This window comes from Dipodomys spectabilis, unplaced genomic scaffold, assembly GCF_019054845.1.
Source record: "Dipodomys spectabilis isolate Male_0828 unplaced genomic scaffold, ASM1905484v1 ptg000043l, whole genome shotgun sequence".
NCBI classification, from domain to species: Eukaryota; Metazoa; Chordata; class Mammalia; order Rodentia; family Heteromyidae; genus Dipodomys; species Dipodomys spectabilis.
This window is the reverse complement of record NW_024870720.1, coordinates 12600932-12627360: the sequence shown is the minus strand read 5'-3', so window position 1 is coordinate 12627360 and position 26429 is coordinate 12600932. Positions and strand designations below refer to the sequence as shown.

Here is a 26429-nt window from a genome sequence, read left to right as displayed (position 1 = left end):
GAAAGTCTGGGAGATTCTTATCTCCAATAAACCAAAAAGCCGAAAGCAGAGCTGTGGCTCCAGTAGTAGAGTGCTAGCCTTGAGCAAAAATCAAACAAAATCCCCCCAAACTTCAGGGACAGAACCCAAGCCCTGAATTCAAGCCCCAGGACCAACACACAAAAAAGAAAGTGCAAAAGTAGAAAAGAAATACCTGAAAGATTCTCTATTTGAGGGTGAGTCTCAGGTGAGGTAGAATTTCCTACCCTCTTTGGGCACCAGGGAACTCAGATGGGAGAATTACCAACTGTCCTCAGGAAGGAGGTAGGTATGGCATCTTGTTCTTTGTGTTTGCCTGGGTAGAAGGTAGGGGGAAAATAGCCTTACTTTTTTATTAATATTTTTAGAGAATAAATACTTCTAGTAATATTTAAAAGCACATTTTCTTTTTGGCTTTTAGGAACCTTGAGAAAGGCCTATTTTAAATCAAATGCCAGTGAACCTCTGGTCACTGATGGTGAAGTCCAAATGCCTGGTACCATTCTCATCAATACAACTGATACCAAGAGCACACTACATCTCCTAACGACTACATCTTCCCTTCGACCCAGTCCAGCTTTGTCTACAGATGATTCTCTCTCTGGGGACCAGAGACCCAGGGATACAAGTAAGTCTGCAGGTGCTGAACATGAATGTCATTTAATGTCTGTGCAATGCACGGACATCCATTGTGACAGCCGATGCTTTGAAGTCACAATGACTGAGCATGCAGATGGAAGTTTGGTCTTCTGGAAAGCTTGGCTCAGTGCCTTTACTTGTTATACCAAACGGTGGCAGGTCAGCTGGCTCAAAGAGACAGAGTTAGAAATAAAAATATGCCAATTTTATTCAATATTGCTGAGATACAAAAAATGTATGCCGACTGCTCCAATATGAAAGGTGGCACTTCTGTTCTGAAGTTGCTAATTTGGAGATGATTAGATGAGTAGTAAGTTACTTATTCGTGCTGGTTTCTTCCTGCTCAGGTAGATGCTTAGGGTACTCTCAACATTAATGAAAATAATTCCTTGCGATGGACTTAATAATATTTTATACATTTCAATATCAGGGCCAGCCTGTGATCGTATGGATTTTTTTGAAATAAAAAGTATGTATTAAAAAATTAAATTGTTGTATAAGAAGGTTACAATTGAACACGTCTATTTGTATATACAGTGAGTCTAGATTAGAGACCCCCTTCCATTATTCTCCCTTCCCTTCCACTTCCCCAGTCACATGATGCTTCCCACTGTATTGCTGCATATATACATTGAATATGATGACTGCATTCATCTATCATTCCCTTTTCCATTCATCTGTCCCTCTCCCACTATTCCCCCAAACGTATTTCAGCTTCCTGATACTCATCGTGTTAACTTTTTCTTAACTGTTCAAAGAATTTATACAGATATATATAGGATCTTGCAGATACTAGTGTCTATTTTCTTTTTTTTTTTCTCCTCCTTTCTTTTCCTTTCCCTTCCTTTTTCTCCATGTGTTGTTTCTAGAGTTTGAACTCAGGGCCAGGGAACTGTTCTTTAGCTTTTTCACTCAAGGCCACTGCTCTAACACTTAAGCCACAGCTCCACTTCCAGTGTTTTGGTGGTTAATTGGAGATAAGAGTGTGCCAGACTTATCTGCCCGGGTTGGCTTTGAACTGGAATCCTCAAATGTCAGCCTCCTGGATAGCTAGCATTACAAGAATGAGCCACCAGCCTGCAGCTAGAACTTTTGATAGTTTTCAGCACAGTGATTTAATGGGCACTAGGTTCTATTTGTTTCTGAGGTTTCTCTGTGTTGTTCTTCATGTTATCCTTCTCTTTTTTTATTATTTATAACTTTATTTTGCTAACAAATAATCATACCTTGAGAAAATGGCACGTGTAGAACTCTTCTGCATGAAGACTAGAGGCAGGATTTATTAGTTGTTGGAGAAGAGCTAGAAGACAGAAGGAAGGCCATCAGTGTGGACACAGGGTCAATGCCATGGTGGCGGAAGTCATACTCTGGAATGTGGCCATCCTAGCCCGCCCTGAGAGCTTTAGTTAAAGCCACTCAGCTTCCAGAGGGCTTGCTGGGGGTGGAATTGGGTGAAAAATGCCAAGAAACCTCAGGTGGGGTACAATGAAAGCTGCCTGGAAATGTGATTGGAAATGAGACAAAACCCACTCATTGACACTTTCTTCTTTCCCCTCATTCACAAAATCCTGCAAAGGGATATTATATCTTATATTTGGAACCGCATATTTATTTTTATTCTGAGCCAGGAAGGGAAAGATTAAGTTGACTTTTACCTATGTTGGTATATACCTGCAATATTTGAGGAAAAGCAGGATTATGCTGTTTTTTGTTTTTTTTGGCTTGTTTTGTTTCAGCTCAAAAAGGCACTGTCTAGATTCCATCCAGCACCTATGCTTCCTAATGGTTTCTTAGGCTTAGGGCTCACTAGTGATCCCCATGGAACCATGTTCATTACCTGAGAGTAAAACTGAAGACAAGCCAAGGTAAAATTTATTTTCCTCATGAGTTTAATTTTGAGGTTGTATATTTTGGTTGCGTCTTAAGCACTTCATTATTCCTAAGGACAGTGTTTTCCATCAGAACTGCAGAAGTAATTGCAATAAAAACAGCCCAGTTAATGTGGCTACAATTACAGCAACTGTTGTTTCCTCTTACTGCGTTTGCCTGTACTTTGAAAGTCTCCTCAATTGCTAAGGTTCAAATAAGGTTGACAAACACACACTCTGAAGTAAAGAAACATATGGTAGCTGTTGCTCCATTCGGAAGTTCGATAAAAGTCTGTTTGACTCATTTTCTTTTCCTGTGACTGGAACATTGCTTGAGAATCTGAGCATAATGTGACATGTAGAGGAAATCCAGGTGAAATTAAATGATGAAATGGAGAAAGACCTTTGAATGTGTGCCATTCTACACTGTTAATGTTCTTCATAGTAAAAAGCTTTATAGTCTGCTAGATAGATTCCCAGACAGACTATTGTCAACACCATCAATAGAAATCATTTACTGAAATAGATTTGATATTTCATACATCTTAGTAATAGTGCTAGCCTGTGATCATAGAGCTTTTGGTAACATATTTGAATATTTCCATTGTAATCTTTCAGCTGATGAAATTCATAGGGAATAATATATAGTACATTATTCTTTTAGCTATAATATTAAATCCACATATCCAATATTGTTGGCTTAGTAGTTGGCAGACATGAAATTGGGTCTCAGATCTCAGGACAGTGCTTTTATTTACTTATTTTTAACTTATTATTATTTTTTGGTGCCACTCCTGGGGCTTGAACTCAGGACTTGGGTGCTGTTCTTGGGCTTTTCTGCTCAAGGCTAACATTCTATCATTTGGACTACAGTTCAACTTCTGGCTTTTTGGTGGTTAATTGGAGATAAGAGTCTCATGGACTTTCCTGCCTGGGCTGACTTTGAACTATGATCCTCAGATCTCAACCTCCTGAATAGCTAGGATTACAGGTGTGAGCCATCGGCACCCGGCTTCACTTTGGCAGTCAGCTTCTCTTGCTTTTTACTCAACCAATTTTAAAGTATCCTTTAGTGTCTTGTTTTTAAATTAACAGATAACAGGGAATTGGTTCTTTTTTAATTACTCTACCTTTTATTAATATTCTCCAATTGATATTTTAAGTTCCTGGCATATATAAAAGCTATTGAAGTATAATTCAGTCCCCAAATACAATGGCTGGCATTCTATCCTACCTCCTGGCCAAAGTTAGTAGGGAATGGTCTTCCTCTGATATTTCCTTCTTGTGTCCTTAATATCATACTAAAACAGAGAATACTGCAGTTTGTAAAGTTTGAACTGGAATGCACCATGTAGCCTTATTATACTGAATGGTACATTTGAGCTTTCTGAATGTAAAATAGGTTTTATGTGACATCTGCTACTTCTAGAGTTTCATTCGTGGTGATTTGAAATCTTAAGTGCAATGTGGGAAAGAAGAGGCCCACAGTGAACTTTACTGCTGTGTTTCAGCAAGGGGTTTTTCTAGGATGCATTCTGTGCCTGCCTTTTAATTTTTGCCATTTTTCCTTATGTATTTCATAAATATTTAAGCATATGTCGAACATTTATGAAAGGGGAACATTTCTGGCCAATCAAGAGATTCTGGATTACAGAGAAAATGGTTCACACTGAAACAGCCTACGTGTCTGACCAAGTGTTAGGCTGACTACAGGGTAGATTGATGTGATGAAGGCTTGAAGTGTTCTTGTTATCACTTCTTTCATAACTACCCCCCAAATCTTCTATTTCAGCTGAAAAAGCAGTGAATTTTAAGTGAATTCATTCACTTAAAAAAAATAAAAAGCCCTGATTTTTTTTTTTTGAGATGTAATTCACCTACCAAGTCACATACCAAGTCATAAAAATCAACCCTTTTGATGAGTACAATTCAGGCATTTTTTAAGTGCATTTATTAGAAAACCATGAATACTAGCTAGTTTTAGAAAGTCTTTATTTCTGTAAAGAGAAATGTCATAGTCATTGCTTCTTATTACCATTTTCTTGAAGCTCTTGGCCTAAACTAACCTATTTTCTATTTCTATGGGTTTTCCTGGTAGGAAACTTTTAGACTAGGGACCATCATACAACATATGTTCCTTTGTATCTGCAATGTAATGTTTGGAGAGTACATCCAGGATCTAGTATTTGTTTAAAGACTTCATGCAGCTTAGTGTTGAATAATATTTCAACAATATAATATTTATATATTATATAGTATTTTATATAATTATATGTTATATTGAGATATAAGCTATCATTGGCATAGCTATCATCACCATCTACGCAAATACAAGTGAAGCCATTCAGTAATTGTTGAAAGCTTGTTGGTTGTTAGCATTCTAGTAAAGGCCTGCAATTTGTGATAGAAAAAAGGAGAAAGGAAACTCACATACATGCAGAAGTAGATTCTCTTTCTTTTTCCCCTGCTCTCCTTTCCTTCTTTCACATCTCACTTTTGACCACTCTTTCCTTGGTATTGTATTGGGTTCCTCCCAAACAGAGCAATTTCAATCATCTGGCAGAGCCTGGAATTTGAAGTAGTGGAACAGAGCCTGTTAAACTTTTTCTTTTTCTTCTTCTTCCCCCCATTGCCCCCCCTTTTTTTTGGCTACAGTCCTTGTCCTTTTTGATGGACTTTGGGCTTGTCTTCCTTACTGTCTCTCCTAAATGAAACCTGCAGTCTATTCATTACCCCCAAAGGTAATGTGTCTTAACACATTAGTACAGCAACTGAGAGCAGCCAGAGTTAAATACTCACATCAAGAAAGCTTGTAGCTCAGAATTGCCCTCTCCAGATTCATTATTCATCATTTCCTCTTCAGGACGAACAGCCTTATACCCTAGGTCCACACAGGGGAAGAAAAAGCAGTAGCACATTGATAACAGCAGTGCAAAAACAATCCTGGCCAAACTCAAGGACAAAAAGGATTTTTAAAATAGCCAAAGGCTCAGCTGAAACAAACAAACAAACAAAAATCAACCCCAAACTAAGTAATTTGCTTTATTTTCTGAAAGAAAAGTGACACTTTATATATTCATTTGCCCAAGTCGTTCAATTTGCTGACTTTCTCAGATTTTTGGTCTTTGTACAATTTTGTGTTGAGAGAAAAAACAACAACAACCAAAAAAACCCAAAACCCCAATCCCAACCCCAACACATCAGTGGGAATCTATTTGCTGTTACTTCGGTCTTTGGAGAATAGGCTTTTTTACTGATTTGTAGTTGAAATGAGTATGATAATGAATTTTCCAAACCCAGAGCTTTACATCTGTTCGCATTAGATGCAAACCATTCCTTGTGTTTATTGTTAACATATTTTACTCTTCTATTTTGCTGCTCTGCATCATTAACCTAATATTTGTAAATGATGTTTAAGTTATTAGACTTGTGCTAGTTTATAATTAGGTTAAGCTGTGAAACCCATTCTGATGTCCATGTACTCTCTCAAGTTTTGTGAGGTATTTGAACTTCAGAGAGTATAAGTTAATGTTCTGTGGAGGATTTAGTTATCAGCAGCTGTTTGTTGGGTACCAAGATCTGAAGTTGGATATATGAACTGTTTTGAGATATGAACATGTTATTTATAGTTGAAGAAATAGAATGACAAATTCTAACAGACTCAAAGGAGAGGGAAAACATGACCCATTTCCATTCTTTTTATTTTTTAGTCCATCTTGAGGCTTGAACTTAGGGCCTGGGTACTGTTCCTGAGCAATTTTGCTGAAGGCTAGCATCCTACCACTTTGAACCATGGCTCCACTTCTGGTTTTTAAGTGGTTAATTGGAGAAAAGGGTCTCATGGAGACTTTTCTGCTGGAGCTAGAGCTGATTTCAAACCACAATCCTCAGATCACAGCCTCCTTAGTAGCTAGGATTACAGGCATAAGCCACCAGCTCCAGACTCCTGAGCTTTTTGTGCTTAAGGTTTAGCACTCTATCACTTTGAGTCATAGTGCCACTTCAAGGTTTTCTGGTGGTTAATTGAACTTTGATCCTCAGATCTCAGACTCCTGAGTGGGTGGGATTATTATAGGTGTGGGCCACTGGCGTACAGCTTTCTTTTTCTTTTTTTAAATAGACACATCATTTCTCTAAAAAAAAAAATCATCAAGTTTTATTTACAGTTTTAAAAATGGATTTTAAGTCAAAGACCTGTTATAGAATTTCCATTTTTAATGATACATTCTTACATTTTAGAACAAACTTACGATTGTCCCGGAATAACTAAACCGAGGCTTTACTTTTCAGTCCTATCCACAGCCTAAGAAGGGCTGACCTTGTTCTAGGTATCAATGGGAATTCAATCACCTCAAGAAGTTGGCAATCTAGAAATTTTATACTTTCTTCCTCAAAATAACCTTTATCTTATAGGAATGGCGTGTGTCAGGCCATTATGGAAAACATCAATGGGTTTCTCTGAAAACAGCAGGAAGTTAGTCACTCTGTGCCCCCCTGTTTTCTGTGCTAAAAGCACATCATGAAATCTTCATTATAATTGAAATGCGAAGTGCAGTGCATTATGGCTACCGATATGCACAGTGCTCTCCAGCAGCTCTCTAGAACACTTCTATTTGGCATAACTGTCAGTGATTCCCTTCTCCCTTACCCCCTATCCTACCTCTGGCAGCCATCATTCTACTTTTAGCCTCTGTGGGTCTATTTCTGATAACTCGTGTAAGTGGAATCATGCCATATTAATCTTTCACATTAGACTTTTTATCAGTCAATCATATTAGTCTATTTTTCTGCCTTATTTCACTAGGCCTAATGTCCTCCAACTTTATCCATTAGTAAGACAACATTCTTCTAGCCTTTCGTGGATTGTTTTCCTGTTTATGTTATGGCTTTGGATTATAACCATCCTGAGAGTTATGGAAGTTCTTTATAGAGAGAGATTTCCTTCCCTACCTAGTGGGCAGCTTCATAAGCAAGTGTTACTGTATAGCACACAAAATCTCACAAGCAGAAGTACTCTGCACCTAGTATAATGCTTTTCTGCTGCCTTCTTGAAGTTATTAATAATAAATATTATAGCTAATATAAACATTTTGAACAAAGGACCACAGATTTTCATCTATTTTATACTGGGTCCACCAAGTTATGTCGCCGGTTTTACTTCTGGATTGGACCAATTTCAGTCTTATTTACCACTGAGCCAATTCCAGTGCCTGGCAATGCCCTGAGCAGATCATTATTGGCTAGTTAAGGCCTACATAGAGTTGTGGATAGGGAAAAGGCTTTGTAAACATCAAGGCTACTATTCAGCCAAGAATGAAGTAGGGAGGGAAGGAAATGCTACAACTGGTAGGCACGCTCCCACTTCCTTCTTTTTGTCCAGTGATTGCTCACATTTTTATTATTTTTATTTGTAATCTTACACTATCTTGTAATAGGACAAAAGCTGTATTTATTTAAAAGAAAGAAATAGCATGTCTTACATGCATTTCAAAAACAATACTAGAATTTCATTGAAAGTATTTCCTATTAAGTATTTACAACATGCCTTGATTTACTGTCTCACTCCCTAGAAATCTTTCTTTGCAAATCAGAGTAAAGGCTAAATACCAACTATTTTGCGTCTGACTGACTACAGATTTTAAGTTTAAAGAATTCTGAGTTGGAAAGGGTATCTGAGTGAATAGCTTATGAATATATTTGAATAACAGTATCTAAATGGCATTATGGATCTTACTATGCTAGCCTATCTTAGAAGTATTTGAATCTATCCTGTAGTATTTGCTACTGTACTCAAGGCTGGGTCATTTCTAAGCCTAAGTTTCATAATAATCCACACAGACTGAGAGCTCACTACCTCCTTGAGCCACTAATCATGATTTGGGCAGTGATTTTATTGTTTATCCTATCCTGTGAATGAGTTGTTCTATTAAGTAATTTCATGTATTCTCATCATAATGCAAATGATTTTTTAAAACCATTGTTGGCATGAAAGAGTTTTCATGGGTAATCAAGTAAATTTTGGCTAAATAGAAACATGATATAGTTTTAGGTTCTTTATTTTACTTTTTGGTGCTGGGTTTGAATTGAGGACTTCATTCACCTAACCACACAGTCTACCAATAAACCATACTCTCGGCCCCTCAAAAATTCTTTGTTTTTAAAAACTCTATAGCTCTCAGTCCAGTTTCTTTATGCAATAAATAGTGGCATATAATAATTTTCTTAGTAGTTACTGCTTTTAAATAATTGAGAATTAAAACAATATAACTCTCAGCATTGCTTTATTTTCCAACTAACCAAAATGAATCAATGCAACTTTGAGCTTTGTATAAATAAGTGAATAATAATGGATACATTTTGGTATCTAGAAGAAAATGACCAAATGAAAGCTCAATCTCTCCACCTCAGCTTTTCTCTCTGTACAAATATCTTTCCTATCTTGTCCAATGTGCTTTTGTGGACCACATATGAGATAATCATAATAGCAAAAATTTCTATGCCTCTTGCTATGACTTAGGCATTGTGAAAACGTTATTGACTCTTCACACTGATTTCTTTCTTTCTTTCTTTCTTTTTAATTGTGAAAATACTGTACAGAGGGGTTACAATTACATGGGCAAGATAATGAGTACATTTCTTATCAAGCATTGTTGCCTCCTCCTTTGTTTCCCCTTCCCATCCCTTCCCATCTCCCCATGCCCCCCCCCCCGCCCCGCCAACCCTCCCATGCCAAAGTTGTTAAGTTCGTTTTTTGACATAACGTCTTGTACATCTCATTGTTGCAATGGGTCCACCTGTATCCCTATTTAAACAATTTGTTTTTTCCCTTCCCCTCCACAAATTATACCAACTTCAAATACAGTGGAAACAGTGGTTATACCTGGGGGAGGGACATACAAAGCAACAAAGAAATCATCTTATAAATATGTTAGAAACAATCAGAGGAAAGAAAAAACATTTGAATCCTTATCTTGGGGTTCATTTCGCCTAACATCAACTTATCTGACAGTTTCTGTTTGTTTCAGACATATACTAGTAATTGCAAATAAGGGAAGCCATGGGACCTATGTTTCTTTGGGCCTGGCTTACTTCACTTAATATAATTTTTCCAAGTCTCTCCATTTCCTAACAAATGGGGCAATGCCATTCTTTCTGATGGAAGCATAGAATTCCATTGTGTATATATACCACATTTTCTTGATCCATTCATCAACTGAGGGGCGTCTGGGTTGGTTACATATCTTAGCTATGGTAAATAGTGCTGCAATAAACATAGTTGTGCTGGTAGCTTTACTATGGTCTTGTTTGTGATCATTCAGGTAAATGCCCAAAGGTGGGATTGCTGGGTCATAGGGGAGCTCTATGTGGAGTCTTTAGAGAAACCTCCATACTACTTTCTAAAGTGGTTGAACAAGTTTACACTCCCACCAACAATGCAGTAAGGTTCCCTTCTGTCCACATCCCCTCCAGCATCTGTTGTTATTAGAGTTCTTGATTCTAGCCATTCTAACTGGGGTGAGGTGGTATCTCAATGTTGTTTTGATTTGCATTTCTTTTATGGCTAGGGAGGTTGAGCATTTCTTCATGTGACTATTGGCCATCCTTCTTTCCTCTTCAGAGAAGTTTCTCTTTAAGTCTTTAGCCCATTTATTTATTGGGCAATTGTTTCTTTGAGGATTTGTTGTTGGGGGATTTAATTTTTTGAGTTCCAGGTATATTTTAGATATGAGACCCTTGTCCGTTGTATGGCTAGTGAAGATCTTCTCCCAATCCGTGGGCTTTCTATTGATCTTGCTAGCTATGTCCTTTGCGATGTAGAAGCTCTGCAATTTCATGCAGTCCCATTTGTCCAACCTTTCTTTGATTTATTGTTCACACTGATTTCTATAACATATGTATTATTATATTGTTTTACAGACTAGGAAATTGATAAGCAGAGAAATTTAATAACTTACTAAAGGCCACAGGAATATAGATTATTAAAGCCATGATTTGAATCAAGACTGTGGAGCTATCACACTGTATAAGAAAGATGTTTGAAAGCACTACATAACCTTGAATTGCTGTTATTGGTCAGTTCGGCATAATTCAAAATTATATGATTAAATAGGGTAACACAAGAAAGGTACTCAGTACCTTACTTATGTAATTGTAACCTCTCTGTACAGCACCTCTACAATAAAAAAAGAATAAAAATGGGGTCACAATGTAATTTTCTTAAAATTGCTAAAAAATGAAAGACTTTCCTTAGTTACCATGGAATGTAAAGAATTGGTTTATAGTAAAATATTGACTTGTCAGAAGATTGTTTTGGAGTTCGAAGAATGAATGAATGTGTTCCTATTTAAACATCTTAGAACAAAGCAATATATACATATATATATTTATATAAGCAGTATATATGTGTGTATATTTATATATACATACATGTGTGTACACATATACACATATTTGTATATATATAAACACACACTCAAATTCATATATGGATCAAATGAAATAACTGATACAAATGTGAGCCTGCTTATACAAACAGATACATATTTATACACATGATGTAAAAGCTTGGAGCTTGGCAAAAAAAATTTTTTTAATCAAGACTAGAGTTGCATTATTTGCAATAACTAGTATATGTCTAAGACAAGCAGAAAAGGTCAGATATGTTGATGTTAGGCGAAATGAACCCCAAGATAAGGATTCAAATGATTTTTATTGCATGCGATTGTTTCTAACGTATTTATAAGATAATTTCTTTGTTGCTTTGTATGTCCTTCCCCCACGGTATAACCCCTGCTTTCACTGTATTTGATGTTGGTATAATTTGTGGAGGGGAAGGGCAAAAACAAACCATTTAAATAGGGATACAGGTGGACCCATTGCAACAATGAGATGTACAAGTCGTTATGTCGAAAAACCAAATTTACAACTTGGGGGGGGGGTGGGAATGTGGGAAGGGATGGGAAGGGGAAACAAAGGAGGAGGCAACAATGCTTGATAAGAAATGTACTCATTATCTTGCCCATTAATTGTAACTCCTCTGTACAGTATTTTCATAATAAAAAAAAATAAAAAAAAAACTCAGCTCGGTGCTGAGATCTGAGGATTGTTTCTTGGAAGCCAGCCCAGGCAGAAAAGTCTGTGAGACTCTTATCTCCAATTAGTTACTACTAGAAAACTGGAAGTGGCACTGTGGCTCAAAGTGGTAAAGTTCTAGCCTTGAGTGAAAATGCTCAGGTGACAGAGCTCAGGCCCATGACTAACAACAACAACAACAAAAAATCAAACCAATCAACACACAAAACCCAACTAAGTCTAGACTGTGTGTAATTATATAGAAAATACTTCTTATGGCAAAAGGAGCCAGCTAACTTTAATACCTATAATTTTACATAAGGTACTAATATATTTTTGCATAAATTAGCAAGACATTGGCCTAACTATGCCTTGACTATGTTGGTAAAGTCTTTTAGAAATGTAACTATTATAAAGGAAATTTGTCCTACTTTTGTTCCTTGATAATTTTTTTATGAGAAATAAAATTGTTACCAGTTACAGTTGGTTAGGAAGCTAGAATCCTGTCAAGAGAGTTTCTTTCAGCTTTCTGTTTCCTTGACTCTTACTATAACTCTCATGTTCCAAGGACACAATATCTTATCAAATTCATTTGTCTCAGAAATCATTCTGGTGAAGTATTTCTTTTTATATGAGTTACAGAGCATGACCTTCACTATTCTACTTGGCTGATATGCTTGTGATCCGGGTCGACTCTACCATATAGCCCAGAATAACAGACACTAAGCATTCCCTATCCAATTGGTCCCTTGGTGAAGATTTGTAACCCATTTTTCCCCCACTCATGCAAGGTACTGGCTGCCTTTATATAAGATATGAGTGGGGAAATAGAATATTACTTAGGTCTGTTTTCTTTTTTAAGTCTTAAACATTTGTAGGGAAACTCTTAGCAAATTTCAAGATGTATAATATATTGTTATTAACTATGGCTACCATGTTTTGTAATGGACCTCTTGAGTACCTTCCTTCTGTCTGACTATTCAAGATTACACAGAGCACTCTTTTCCTACATATCATTCTGCCAAAAAGACTATTACATTTAAGTCCTGGAAACTTGGATTCTATTAATAGATATAATTGCGTTTCAGTTAAAGTACAGCGATTAATTAATGCCAATGCTGTGATAAGAATAAAATACAATGATGTGATGAAGAGATAAAGAAACAGCTTAAGTGGGATGCCACGGAACCCTGGCTGTCCTCTGCAAAGGTTAGCTCTCAGGGTCAGGCCTCTGTGATAGCTCTGATCCCCCGGGGTCATTTAACTCCTATCATTAATCTAGTGACAAGGAGGGAGGGAGTTGTTTTCCTTTGATGTTCCTATTGGGTGACTATGCATCCTTAGTGAACATGAAATGAGGACAACTTAAATATTATAAGAGGAACCAAATGGGCTGGGAACATGGCTTAGTAATAGAGTGCTTGTCTAGCATGCATAAAGCCCTGGGTTCAATTCCTCAGTACTACATACACAGAAAAAGCCAGAAGTAGTGTTGTGGGTCAAATAGTAGAGTGCTAGCCTTAAGCAAAAGAAGCTCAGGGACAGTGCCCAGGCCCTGAGTTCAAGCCCCAAGACTGGCAAAAAACAAAGCAAAGCAAAGCAAAACAACAACAACAAAAACCCAGAGGAACCATGAAGATGAAATATACCCAACAAAATATCTGAGTGTAAATATGACTTAATAAAAAATCACAGGCAGGGTCAGCATGTCTCTTGAGTATTTAGTTCTGGTATGGTTGTTAAAAGAATTTACTTCTAATGCAGTCAACTTACAGAAGTACTTACAGGAGTACTTACAGAAGTACCCGAAAAGATGACAGGTTTATTTGTGACTGGCAGAACATTGTAATGGAAACTCTGCTAGCCATAGTGGGCCTTGAGTATATTCATAGAAGCTGAGGCCACAGGAAGCTTTTGAAGCAGAAATGAAGATTATATAAGTTATTTTGCAACAATAACCCTTAATTTCAAGGATCTGTATCAAGGGTGGCATCATCTCAAGATTAAAGAAACAGTTGCACAGAGATCCTTCTACCATTATTGTAATATAATGTTGCATTGGCCCTTGTATATAGCTGTGGTTTTCAGTCTTTTGTGATAGTTGCTTTTGTGAGACATTCATACATGATAATTCTTCCTTTGTGATGTTCTGAATTGATCAATTGACTGAGTCTAAAAGTTGACACAAAATCCATTTTGATTCTGACAGCTTTTATAAAACTAATAGTTTTTAGTCCAGTCTTAATGAGGACCGGCTTATTGTGATATACACATCTGCTTCTTTGTTTCTTTCTAAACACAAGGATTAAATCTAGGTATCTCGTATATGTATTTATTCATGTTTCTTCATTAATCGTGTCCCTCCCCCCCTCCACTTGACCGAAAGCTCTTTGAAGGTAGGGGCTTTGCTTTGTTTATTATTCTTTTCTTTGTGTTAGAGAAGTGCTTGGCACATAATAACAGAATTTTTTTTTGAATGAGCTGTGAGTAAGATGCTTCTTGCCTCTGTGGAAGTCAGGGAAGAGGGCACCTTAGTAATATAACCCAAGTGACAGGATGTCACTAAACACAGTGTTGGCACAGGCAGACAGCTGTTGGTACAAAGGGACTTGGACTTGGAGTGGAATGACTTGAGTTAAATTCCAGCATTGTCATTTACCAGCTGTGTGAACCTTGGAAAAAACACTTAACCTTGTTTCCTCAGCTGCGAAGCCCAGCTAATAACTTGGAGGGAGGGCAAATGAACAAATGTATGGGAAAGGGCTGAGCACAATGCCAGGAGTGTTGTGGTGCTTCAGTAAACATGGAAGGACAGAAGCTAAAAGAGGAGAACCGCAAAAGAGTTTTATTAAGGAGGTGGTAATAAAAGCTATCATCTAGGAAGTTGCAAAACATTTAATAACCGACTGAATGAAAATATTTTACAAAAGGAAAACTTGAGAAGAAGGCCACTCTGGCATGACTATCTTGCAAACTACTGAAAAGGGCAGTGTACAAAGAACTCGACTTCACAATCTCTGAGTAGGACAAGCAAATGTAAAAAACATCCTCATGGGAGTCCTGTAAAGCAAATGTATTAGGTAAAAATAAGGCAATATAAACAAATTAGGGCAAACCAATTCTGCTCTGATAAAACATTGCTTCCTGATACAGTGGAATCTATTCCACTGGCCCTTTAATTAAGTGTACAATTGTATACATGAAAGGTTACTGAGGTTTTTTTTCTAACTTAGGGTCTCAGGCAAAAAAGTGACAAATGATTTAGAAGTTAAATGTTCATTTTACAAGAGAGTTAGTCCCTGTTAAAGTCATGTTCTTGCATTCTAACCAATGTGGTTTAAATGTGTTTTACTTTTATTCTAAAAAAGTGACTCTAGCTTATTTTCAGAAAAATTTAAGAGCCATTGTTCAAAGAAATGCCATGCAAGTTAAAAATCGAACACAAGTATTTATGGTAGTGCATTGATTAGAAAGAATATCATTTGAAATAAAAGACAATAAAGAATGCAAGTCATAAAAATCAGCACTATAAAAGTAGAAACTATCTGGTTAGTGAATCTGTTTTTCTCCTCCCTTAACTCTGCCAAGTGATTAAAGAATATTGACTATAGATGATCATTTAATATTAGTTACTCAGTATTTTAGATTGAGTCTTTGTTTAAGAACTTTAACCAATTATTCTTTACTTAAATTTGGCATAAACTAATTGCACATAAGTTTTCATTGTGATAGTTCTGTACATACACATAATGTACTATCGTCTCCCTCCCATTTATTCCTAACGTATTTAAAAACAAATCACACGAGGGGTTGGAGGTGTTGCTTAGTTGGTAGAGTGCTAGCTGACCAGTACTGAGTTCTAGTGTTTCATACCTAAAAAAACAAAACAAACCCAACCTAATCACATAAGTAAAATTTTCACCTAATTCCAAAAATAGATAAAACAGAACTTATCATGGTTTGCATATGAACATTGGGGAAAAAATCCTACAAAAGACTCATCTTTTCTTCCTAATCTAGAACTCTTAGTATCTAGGACCATTGAGGTATGAGCAGAGAAAGCCTTAATCTGATCTAGAAAATGGCTGAGTCAGGTGACAAAAACAAAATAAATCACTAAAGCAATTTTCGAGAAACTCTTTTTGTATTTAAATTCTTTTCTCAAGTTGAACTGTGACTTATAATTAAGGTATGCTCTGAAAAAAATCTGTTGTTAAATCACATCTTTCTAGCAATGGTGATTAAGAATTGAGACAGTAGTAATGCATATTTCTGTTTCATCAGAAGCATGAGGAAGTGACTTCGTTCTCTGACTTTGATCTCTTTTTATATTCTCCTCCCCAGTTTTATACTTGCCATCAACTTGTTTAAGATAATGCATAATGATGTCTATAAGAATGCTATGGTTACTTACATCCACTGTATTTTACCTGTGCTTTTGAATATGTTAACCTAGACCTTTAATTTCTATTAGATATGGTAGTTTGATCTCAGGGAAAGAAAATACCACCCTGCTGCTTTCCTACGCCATAGGAAAGCCTAGTTTGATGGAGTAGAAGCAACAGTGAGTCCCATTTCAAAAGTGCCCTTCCCTTCCCCACCGAGAAGGGGCTTTCAAGTCGCACAGTGGGTAGCTGGCTTAGGAAATTCGCTTCTCTTGGTGAGAATTCATCCATGTACAATACTAGAATTAGCCTTCAGACAATGGAGCAGTCTAGGAAAAAAACAAAAAACTTGACCTACGTGTTGAGTCAGAGGGGGGAATTGACACAATTGTCTGAATATAAAGGGACTGCAGTCTTTAAAAATAATTCCCTTTTATATTTGTTCCCATGTGAGCAGATTCTATTATTGTTGTTGTTGTTATTAATATTATTTAAGTAGTTGTACAAAGGAGTTGCTGTTTAACAAAGCAGTTTATGAATACAATGAATCTTGATCAATGCCACTCCTTTCAACATTCACACCCAATTTTCCCAGTCCACCCCTTCCCTCACTTTTCTTAATTTTGTAGCATACATATTGAATTCTTGACTACATTTTTCCCATGTTCTTCTCTTCATTTGTGTACCCCATTTGCCTTGACCCCATCCTACCCCTTTAAAGTACCTGTTTCTTAGTGTTTGTTTTGTTGAACTTTGACTTTGCCTTTCTGAGAAATTACACTATTTGAGATTGCTCTTGAATTGACTGTATTTCAGTTAATACATTAGTATACACTTACATACCACCCAGTGTATTGACTTATGTGTTTATTAATGAATTCTAGATTCCACATGTAAGGGAAAATATGCTACCTTTATCTTCATGGGCCTGACTTCACTTAATATAAGTTTTTTCAGGTCTCTCCATTTCTTTGCAAACAATACAATATCCTTCTTTCTAATGGATAAGCAGATCCTCACCTAAACTTGCATGATTCTGCCCAGACTGAAGTTTTATGACCTTTATGTGTCACTGTCTTTATGTTTTTTCCTGTTAGTCTTACCCATTTAGATACCTTCTGCAAATCCATATGTTCTCATTTTATAACTTTCAATCATCAAAACAATTTTTCCCTTTCATTAAATCTTCTTTCTTTTACCTTACCTCAAATCCTTGTTCTTTGAGGTTTTTTCAGTGTTTGCAGTACTAATGACACTAGGCATAATGAGAACAGGTTGCATAAAAGGTAGACTACCTGAGTATTAGTCCCAGTTTTGTTACTGATCTTGTGATTTTGTTCATATACTACTAGTGTCTTCTGTCTGTTTCATCTGTCTGTCTACTCATCACCTTTCTGCCCATCAACATAACTGTAGGAGCTCTAGTTTCTTCATTTATAATGAGAAAATATATTGTATTAATGGGATCAAATTTTATAATTTGATATGTCTTTGAAAAACCTTTATGAAAATTAAATTATGGAAATATATGTGAAAAATATGTATGTGGAAACTAAATTATGAAAATATGAAATATTTTTGTGTTTTGAGACTTTAAAAGATTTATTATTTCCTGAATGTAGGTTCTCTCCAAGGGAAGAATCTAAGATAGATAGACAGATAGATAGATAGATAGATAGATAGATAGATAGAAAGATAGATAGATAGATAGAGAGATGTGTGTGTTTGTGCAACTCATAGTTCCATGGATGTAGTGTATCAAACCAAAATATTATTTTTCCTATCTTGTGGTTTTTTCAAATGATCTGTCATTATTCAACATATTCTTTGGCTAGATTGCGAGGGAAGTCATTTTGTCATCTAATTGCTTGAAATATATTCTATCATCAAGTGCATGGATTTAAAGGCTGATAATTCCTAGAGAAAATGGCATAATTAGAAACATAGGTCCCATGGTTTCCCTTATTTGCAATATCTAGTATATGTCTGAGTCAAGCAGAAAAGGTCAGATAAGTTGATGTTAGGGAAATGAACCCCAAGATATGTATTCAAATGTTTTTTTTTCTTTCAGGCGATTGTTTCTAACACATTTATAAGATTATTTCTTTGTTGCTTTGTATGTCCCTCCCCCACAGTATAACCCCGCTTTCATTGTATTTGATGTTGGTATAATTTCTGGAGGGGAAGGGAAAAAACAAATCATTTAAATAGGGATACAGGTGGACCCATTGCAACAATGAGATGTACAAGTTGTTATGTCGAAAACGAACTTTACAACTTTGGTGGTGGGGGGGTGGGGATTGGGGGGGAAGTTTGGGTGGGGGGGGAAGGATGGGAAGGGAAGGGGAAACAAAGGAAGAGTCTACAGTGCTTGATAAGAAATGTACTCATTATCTTGCCCATGTAATTGTAACCCCTCTGTACAGCATTTTCACAATAAGATAAATAAATAAAAAATGGCATAATTGTAAGATGTAATAGTTAAGTATGGGAATATTGTTCACTAATACGGATTCCCACTGAGAGAATTTTAATATGTCTCTAAATTTTTGAATTGGAAACTCAGTTTTAGCCAAGGTTGGTTGGAAATGCCTGTGATCCTAGTACTCACACGATTGAGAGGTTGACACAGAAGAATGATAGGATTGTTGTCAGCCTGGGCTCCACAGTTAGATACTCCACCCCCTAGGGGAAAAAATCCTATGTTGATGGTATATGGAATTGGAGGCTTTGTGTTGAAATGTGGAGTAAATGAATTAAGGGAGTTGAGGACCCATCATACAATTAGAAGAGTTCATAAAAAGAGTTGGAGAGATGAGACTTAGCAAGGTGGCTGTTTTGACCCATGATTACCCATAGTGCCTCAAGATTCTGCACAAAACACCATCAGCACAAAAGCCCTCCCAGATAGGACAACTCAGCCTTGGAGTTGTAGAGCTCTGAGCCCAAATAAACCCTCCTGTCTTCCTTCCCTCCTTCCCTCCCTGCCTCCCTCCCTGTCTCCCTCCCTCTGTCCCTCTCTCCGCCTCTCTCTTTCCTTTCTTTCTTTCTTTCTTTCTTTCTTTCTTTCTTTCTTTCTTTCTTTCTTTCTTTCTTTCTTTCTTTCTTTCTTTCTTTCTTTCTTTCTTTCTTTCTTTCTGTCTGTCTTTCTTTCTTTCTTTTTCTTCCTTCTTTTTTCTTTGTGTCCCTCCCTCCCTCCCTCCCTCCTTTCCTCCCTCCCTTCCTTCCTTCCTTCCTTCCTTCCTTCCTTCCTTCCTTCCTTCCTTCCTTCCTTCCTTCCTTCCTTCCTTTCTTTTTCTTTTTCTTTTTGACGGCTCAATAGTATGAATTTAGGGCCTTGTACTGTTAAGCTGGCACTCTGCCACTGAACTACATCTCTAGCCTTACTTTTTGCTGATTAATTTGGAGATAGAGTCTAGTAAACTTTTCTTCCCAGACTATCCTGGACCATGGTTCTTCATACATTGTGTCTTGAGAAGCTTTGGTATTGTGTTATATGCAACAGAAAATGGACTAATCCACAAGCCATGTGGTATTATATGCTTTTTAGCTTTTTCTTCCCATGGGTCATTAGGAATTATCTTCCTTAAGATAATAGCTCTAAGTTGCCTCTAGAAAAAAGATATGTAGAAGACAGATTTGAAATCGGGAATTTGTTCTTAATAGCTTTGTATCCCAAGGCATTTTTCTTAGTCTTTTGAATTAGAGTTTCCTTGTATATAATAGCTGTATGGCATCACTTCATTGGATTGTGAAAATGGGATAAATGGGCCCCAGAACAATCAGATTGTGTTTTGTTACCTAGCACAAAGTTGGTTGTTAGTAAATGTCTGAATTTTCTGTAAATTCTTTTGTATTTTTAATGGGGAAAAATTTATTCTCAACTTTTATAAGGAAGCTCTTTTATATCCTAATTCTCACAATTGTTGCCATTCTTGAAGTCTGTTGTCTGCATGTTCTTCTTGCTTATAATGCCTTTTCCTGGTGAAATGTGTTCTAACTCCCCTCACTAAGTAACATGAATGACAGCTTCATGAACCTTGTCCAAAATGTCCTACCTCAGCCTTTTGGGGGGAACTGAATTTATGCATATATCCATGTATTTGTGTTATATTTTGGATTTTGTGAGGTGCTTTTAAATTCTGTGCTCATCTATTGTAAGGCCTGGTGTTGCTTGTCTTTGAAAAGTAGAAAGTGTGTTTTGATCTTCCCCCCAGTGATCTCAGCACATTTGTGTGATGAATGAATGTTGTCTAACAATGGAGAATTATATCTTTTAATGAAGCACAGGGCTCTTTGATCTGATAGCTACACTCTGGCCATTTGAGGAAAGGACTTTCCAGAGCAGTTTGAAAGAAAAGTGAGATAGGAAATGTACTTAGAAGAAGGCCTAAAAAAGAGAGGAGAGATTAGAAAGAGACTCTGTAGTCATCTGATCCAATAAAGAATCCTGCTGCTAGGGGATGCATTTATTTTATATTATAAATGAGTTAGTTTGGACATCCTGTCAAAGATTCTGGCTTATGTGTTAACATGAGTTTTGTTAAAATAGAGTTAGCCTTAGGTTTAGAGAAGCTATTCCTACCATTTCTCTGAAAATTACATAGCACCTGGAAGAGATGTTTTCATTTTGGTTGAACTTTCTCTTTTAACTTTTTCTTCTTTCAAAATTCAATTAGTTATTTCATTTCTAAAGCTGCAAGATTTTGCTTTAAAATAGTATCTTGTTTAAATAGCAACACACCTTTAATGAAATTAGAAACAATAAACCTTTATATAAACCAATAAGAGAATATGAAAAAAAATAACTGGGTGCCAGTGGTTTATAATCCTGTAATCCTAGCCTGATGAATGCTGAGATGGAGAGGATTGTGGTTTCAGGCCAGCGGAGGCAAAAATGACAGAGAGATGCTATCTGTACAAAGGAATGTAGGTCTGTACATCTGGGTGTGTGGATGCATGTCTGTGATCCCAGGGATGATGGGAAACCTAACGTAGGCAGATCGAGATTCAGGCTCATCCTCTCCCACCCCTAAAAATAACCATTAAGAGAAAAACAACAGGGCTGGAAGTGTGGCTCAGTGATCTTGTACAAATCTAGCCAACTTGAGGCCCTGTGTTCAGATCTTAGTACTGATTTAAAAAATGAAAAGGAACTATAACCCCCATAAAATCCGACTGCGAAAGCAGTCCATGTCAACATTTCAGGTTATATTGGACCAAACAAGGCAAGTTTCTTGATGGAAAGAATTGAAAAGGCTGTGGATTTGGTGGTGCCCAGGAGAATTGACTAAAGAAATACGAAGTCAGGAGTTCTGAGCTAATCTGAGCTGTTACGTAGGCAGGATTGCAAATGTGTGCATAGTTGTCTGCATTTACAAAGAAGACCATGGTATATGGATTTTTGTATGGCTTCTATTTTTATTTCATATACTTCAACATCACTCTGTGTAGTTAGTCTCTTAGTCTTTCTGTGAATATACCAGGTCTAAGAATTTTATTGTTCTGTAATGTTTCAAACCAATCTCCTTTTGTTGAATGCTCAGATATATACTTATCTTTTAAAAGTATTGATGTATACAGAGATAAAGATCCCTGGCAATGAATCTATGTTCACAACCAATCCTATTTTTCTTAGGATATATTTCTAGAAGTGGTACTATAATGTCAAAGGATATTCATGTTTTAAAACTTTTACTTGACAACTGGGTGCCAGTGGCTCAGACCTGTAATACTAGCTACTCAGGAGACTGTGGTCTGAGAACTGAAACTTGCAGCTAGTTAAGACAGAAAAGTCTATGACACTTTTACCTCTAATTAGCAAGGAAAAAGCCAGAAGCGAAGGTGTGGCTCAAGAGGTAGAGCACCAGCCTTTGGCAAAAAAGCTCAAGGAGAGCATTCTGACCCTGAGTTCAATCCTTAGTTCTGGCACACACACATAGAATTACCAAACATACAGCATGCATGCACATGTGTGTACATGCACACACACACACACACACACACACACACACACACACACACACACTTTTACTTGATCCATATTGTCTTCCCAGCTGTATCCTACAGCTGTAGGATCTCTGTATGAGAATATGTAGTTTTCCATCAATTTCCTCTGGGCAACAAAATTATTCTTCCTCTGTAAATATAAGTAGGTTGACTTTTATCATCACATCCACTATATGTATGCATTTGTCCAATTGTATATATCAATAGTAATTCTTACCTACTACAATGTAGAATCAGCTTTATCTTATGAACACATGACCCTCTCTTATCAAATGATTTGGTCAGCACGTCTTTCTGATGGTTCACAATCTAAATGGAATTGTCTTCACTTCCCAGGTGCCTGCGTGAACATCACTCACAGCCAGTGTCAGATGCTACCCTACCACACCACTCTAACCCCTCTCTTCTCAATTGTCACAAACATGAACGTGGAGAAGTTCCTCAAGTTCTTCATAAACCTCCATCGCCTCAGTTGTTATAAGCACATCATGCTATTTGGTTGTAGCCTGGCCTTTCCTGAATGCATCACTGATGGGGACCACAGGTAATTCGAAACCCAAAATCATTCAGTAAATAGAGTCTAGCTAGATTCTAGGGACACTATCTAAGAAGAGCAAAATTATTTATGTTTGTTGCTAGGACAGGAATAAAGTACTGACATCTATCTCCATCTGTGGAAACTACAGGGTTTAGAAAACTCAGCATACTTTTATGGGGCGTAATTATCCAGCGTGTTAGGTTGCTGTTGTCAGGTGGCTATTCAGTTACTGTGCCACCGAGGGTCTGGCAGAAGGCAGAGAGCACACTAAGGGGGTGGTTGGAAGTGTTGCCTGAAGAGAGTATTTTTGTAGTTTTGGGAAGGGTAAAAATAAGACAGAAGGGATGGTAAGCCTCAGGGTCTTGTAATAAGCAGATGCAGTTTGACTACCTAAGGCTTGAAGGGCAAAGGGGTCAAGAACACCTGGAGGACTCTGGATTAGGAACTTCCAAGATCCACAGCCTTGGCTGCCCTTCAGGCCTGCAGGAGAGAAGAAACAAATATGCTGAGCTCATTCTCATTCCACTTTCTTACTGTAAAAAGTAAGTAAAAAACTATCAAGCAGACACAGCATTGAGGGAATTGTGTCATGCACAGTAAGGAATCAGTTGGAAAGAGTTCTTTCATGGCACACACAGAGAAAAGGCCAGTTGGGTCCTTTTCCTGAGTGGAAATGTGGGATAGTAGAGCTAGGAAGATGGCTTAGTGGTATGGAACTTGGTTAACGTGTGAAGCCCTGAGTTGGATACCAAATACCACACACAAAAAAGTTTTTTTAATGTGATCATTAAAAAAGAGGTCTCTAGACACTAGGAATATAATATGGTGATGACGGTAGTTTTCTATGGTTGTTGTAACAAATGCGGGAAGCTGAACGATGTATAAAACAGAAATGTATTATCTCACAGCTCTGGAGACTGGAAGTCCAGAGTCTGGTAAGGTCACACTTTCTCCAAGGGATCTGAGGAAGAATTTCTTTTACTTTTGACAACCTCCAATGGTTTCACTTCCTTGATTTTTGGTCACATTACTTGAGTCTCTGCCTCTATCTTCACTGGGCTTTCTGTGTGTGTCTGTGTCTCCTCTTCTTCTGTCTCTCCTAGTACCCTTGGTATTAGATTTAGAGACCATCTGCACACTCCAGGATCCTATTTTTTTAAGTATCAAGATCTTTGATTATATCTACAAAGACCCTTTTTTTTGGTCGATCATGGAGCTTGAACTTTGGGCTTGGGCGCTGTCCCTACGCTCTTTAGCTCAAGGGGAGTGCTCTACCACTTGAGCCACAGCGCCACTTCTTGTTTTCTGGTAGTTAATTGGAGATAAGAGTCTCATGGACTTTTCTGCCTGGGCTGGCTTTGAACTGTGATCTTCAGATCTCAGTCTCCTGAGTAGCTAGGATTAGAGGCGTGAGCCACTGGTGCCTGGCCTTACAAAGACCCTTTTTCCAAATGAACATACAGGATCCAGAGGTTAAATATGGACACATCATTTTGCAGGGGCCACATGTAGACACCCCAGTGGCTGAGAAAGCAGATGAAGAAAGCCATGTGTCTCATCCTCCTCCACAAAGTGGAAATAGCAATTATATTTTGCAGAATTAATGTGAGGATTTAATAGTATAAAGGCCTTGGAGTAGTGCTTGGCTCTTACAGAGCTCAATAAATGTCAGGAATTATTATAAAATTGAATTGAGAAGAACAAGTGGTATTCATGAGTTAAGGAGTATAAAGATAAGTTGCTAGCATATGTTCAGTATAGAAGAATTGCCAAAAGTGTAGACTATTGTATGGACCAAAAGAAAATTAGATAGGCTACCAAAGCCTTCTGGAGTTGGAGTTTCATTCCATTCTGCTTAGTTTGGAATAATTTCCCTTTTATCTTACTGCCTTAATTTTTCTATTTGCTTACGGGCACTTATGAAAAGATGATAAAAGGGAATTTATTCAGTGTCCAGGAGTCTCTAAGTTCACTTTGATCAAACTCCTGAATTAGAATTTAATCTCTACTTGAATTGTCAGTTGAAAAGTTTTGGCTAAGTTGTTCATAATTTTTAGAGCACTTTTAGGCAAATTTGCTTTTCCTTGATCTGGTTCATTCCTTGATAAATATGCTAATATGAAGATGACTTCCATTTTCTATTACAATAAATAATAACTTATCATCAGTTTTCAAGTATCCTTTGGGAACTTACCCAATTTTTATTATTACATCATTATTATTATTTTTAGTTTTGTAATTGTACTTTCAGACCAGCGCTATTGTTTGGTTTGCACATGGGATCTGCAGCCTAATTTAATAAGCACAATAGGTTCAAGAGAGTATAATATATTGTGGAAAATAATTATAAGGTCAAACATATCTTTCTTATATTTTACTGTACTGTACCTTCCTATTATAATACTTTCTTCTACTACCAGAATTATGGAAAATTGTAGTCTACCCTAGAGAAAATAACTACTTAATAACTTAAAATTTTAATTTAAGTGTATTATAATGGATTGTAGTTTTTAACCTGATTCCTTTGAGACCTCAGATATTCATCAATCATATAATAGGTTTTAACAACAGACTTGAATGATTTTCATTTTAACTTATGATTGCTTTTAATATTTGTGTCTATTATACACTGTAATATAGGCTAGTTGAAATAGAATAGAATACATGGAATGTATCCTAAAATATGGGGGCTTAAATATTTGGATGGCTCAAAAAATATGTGGATAAAAAGGGACAGTGTATAAATTACTTCTCTCATTGTTGTGACAGTGGCTCATGCTTTCAGAGGGTTTGGTCCATGGTTTCTTAGCACTATGTGCTTGGACCAATATCATGGTGGCAGAAGAGGATGATAGAGGGGATTCTTTACCTTATGGTGAACAGGAAACAGAGAGGAACATAAAAAGAGGCCAGAGGCAAGAGTCCCCAAGGATTTGCTCACAGTGATCTATTTCCTCCAGGTAGGCTCTACCTTCTAGAGTTTTCAGTACCTTCCAAAATAGTACTACTGGCTGGAGACCAAGCCTTCAATGAATGAGCCTGTGGGGGAAACTTCACACTTAGCCATTAAAAAAATGACAGTTTAAAAATATCAGAGCTGGACGCCAGTGGCTCACACCTGTAATCCTAGCTACTCAAGAGGGTGAGATCTGAGGATCACGGTTCAAAGCCAGCCCAGGCAGGAAAGTCTGTGGGACTCTTATCTCCAATAAACCACTCAGAAAAACTGGAAGTGGTGCTGTGGCTCAAATGGTAAAGCATTAGCCTGGAGCTGAAGAGCTGAGGGACAGTGCCCTGGCCCAGAGTTCACAACCGACCAAACAACTATCTATCTATCTATCTATCTATCTATCTATCTATCTATCTATCTATCTATCTATCTATCTATCTATCTATCTATCTATCTATCTATCTATCTATCTATTTATCTATCTATCTATCTCTCTATCTAACTATCTATCTCAGAAAGTAGCTAGCAGGAAATTCACAGTTACTCAGCCAAAAGAATAACAGACATTTGTAGATGAGTCTTTGTATACAAAGTACAAGTACAACATCTATGTTTGATGAAGGAGTGTGTATTGCAGTCACACATGTTTGATGTGAACTGTCACCTCTTCTCACCTTGTTTAACTAAATGAACTGAGAGGATTTTAATTTGGCTTGGCTTCTAGAAGAACCTCAGGAGACCCTTTTGAGTTTTCCTCATCCCAATCATACTTTGCAGTATGGCTTAATGTTAGGAATTTGATCATTTGTTATTATCTCCCCCTTCCCAGCCCACAGGTGTATTGATTTGCTACCAGTTCCTTAGTGGAGATTCTTCATACCTGGGACAATAAAATAAAAAATCTTTATCTGGCCATATGACTAGAGATTAAGTATTTAATCTCCAATTTA

At 37.1% G+C, this 26429-nt stretch overlaps 1 protein-coding gene across 1 annotated transcript in view; it reads left to right on the top strand.

The window, feature by feature from the left end:
* The window catches only part of Corin (corin, serine peptidase), a 172183-nt gene that overhangs the window by 9712 nt on the left and 136042 nt on the right, over positions 1-26429 (top strand). Inside the window, exons 3-4 of the mRNA XM_042678361.1 lie at positions 440-646; positions 22328-22535. Coding sequence (XP_042534295.1) covers positions 440-646; positions 22328-22535 — 415 coding nt within the window. The remainder of the gene's footprint in view (positions 1-439; positions 647-22327; positions 22536-26429) is intronic.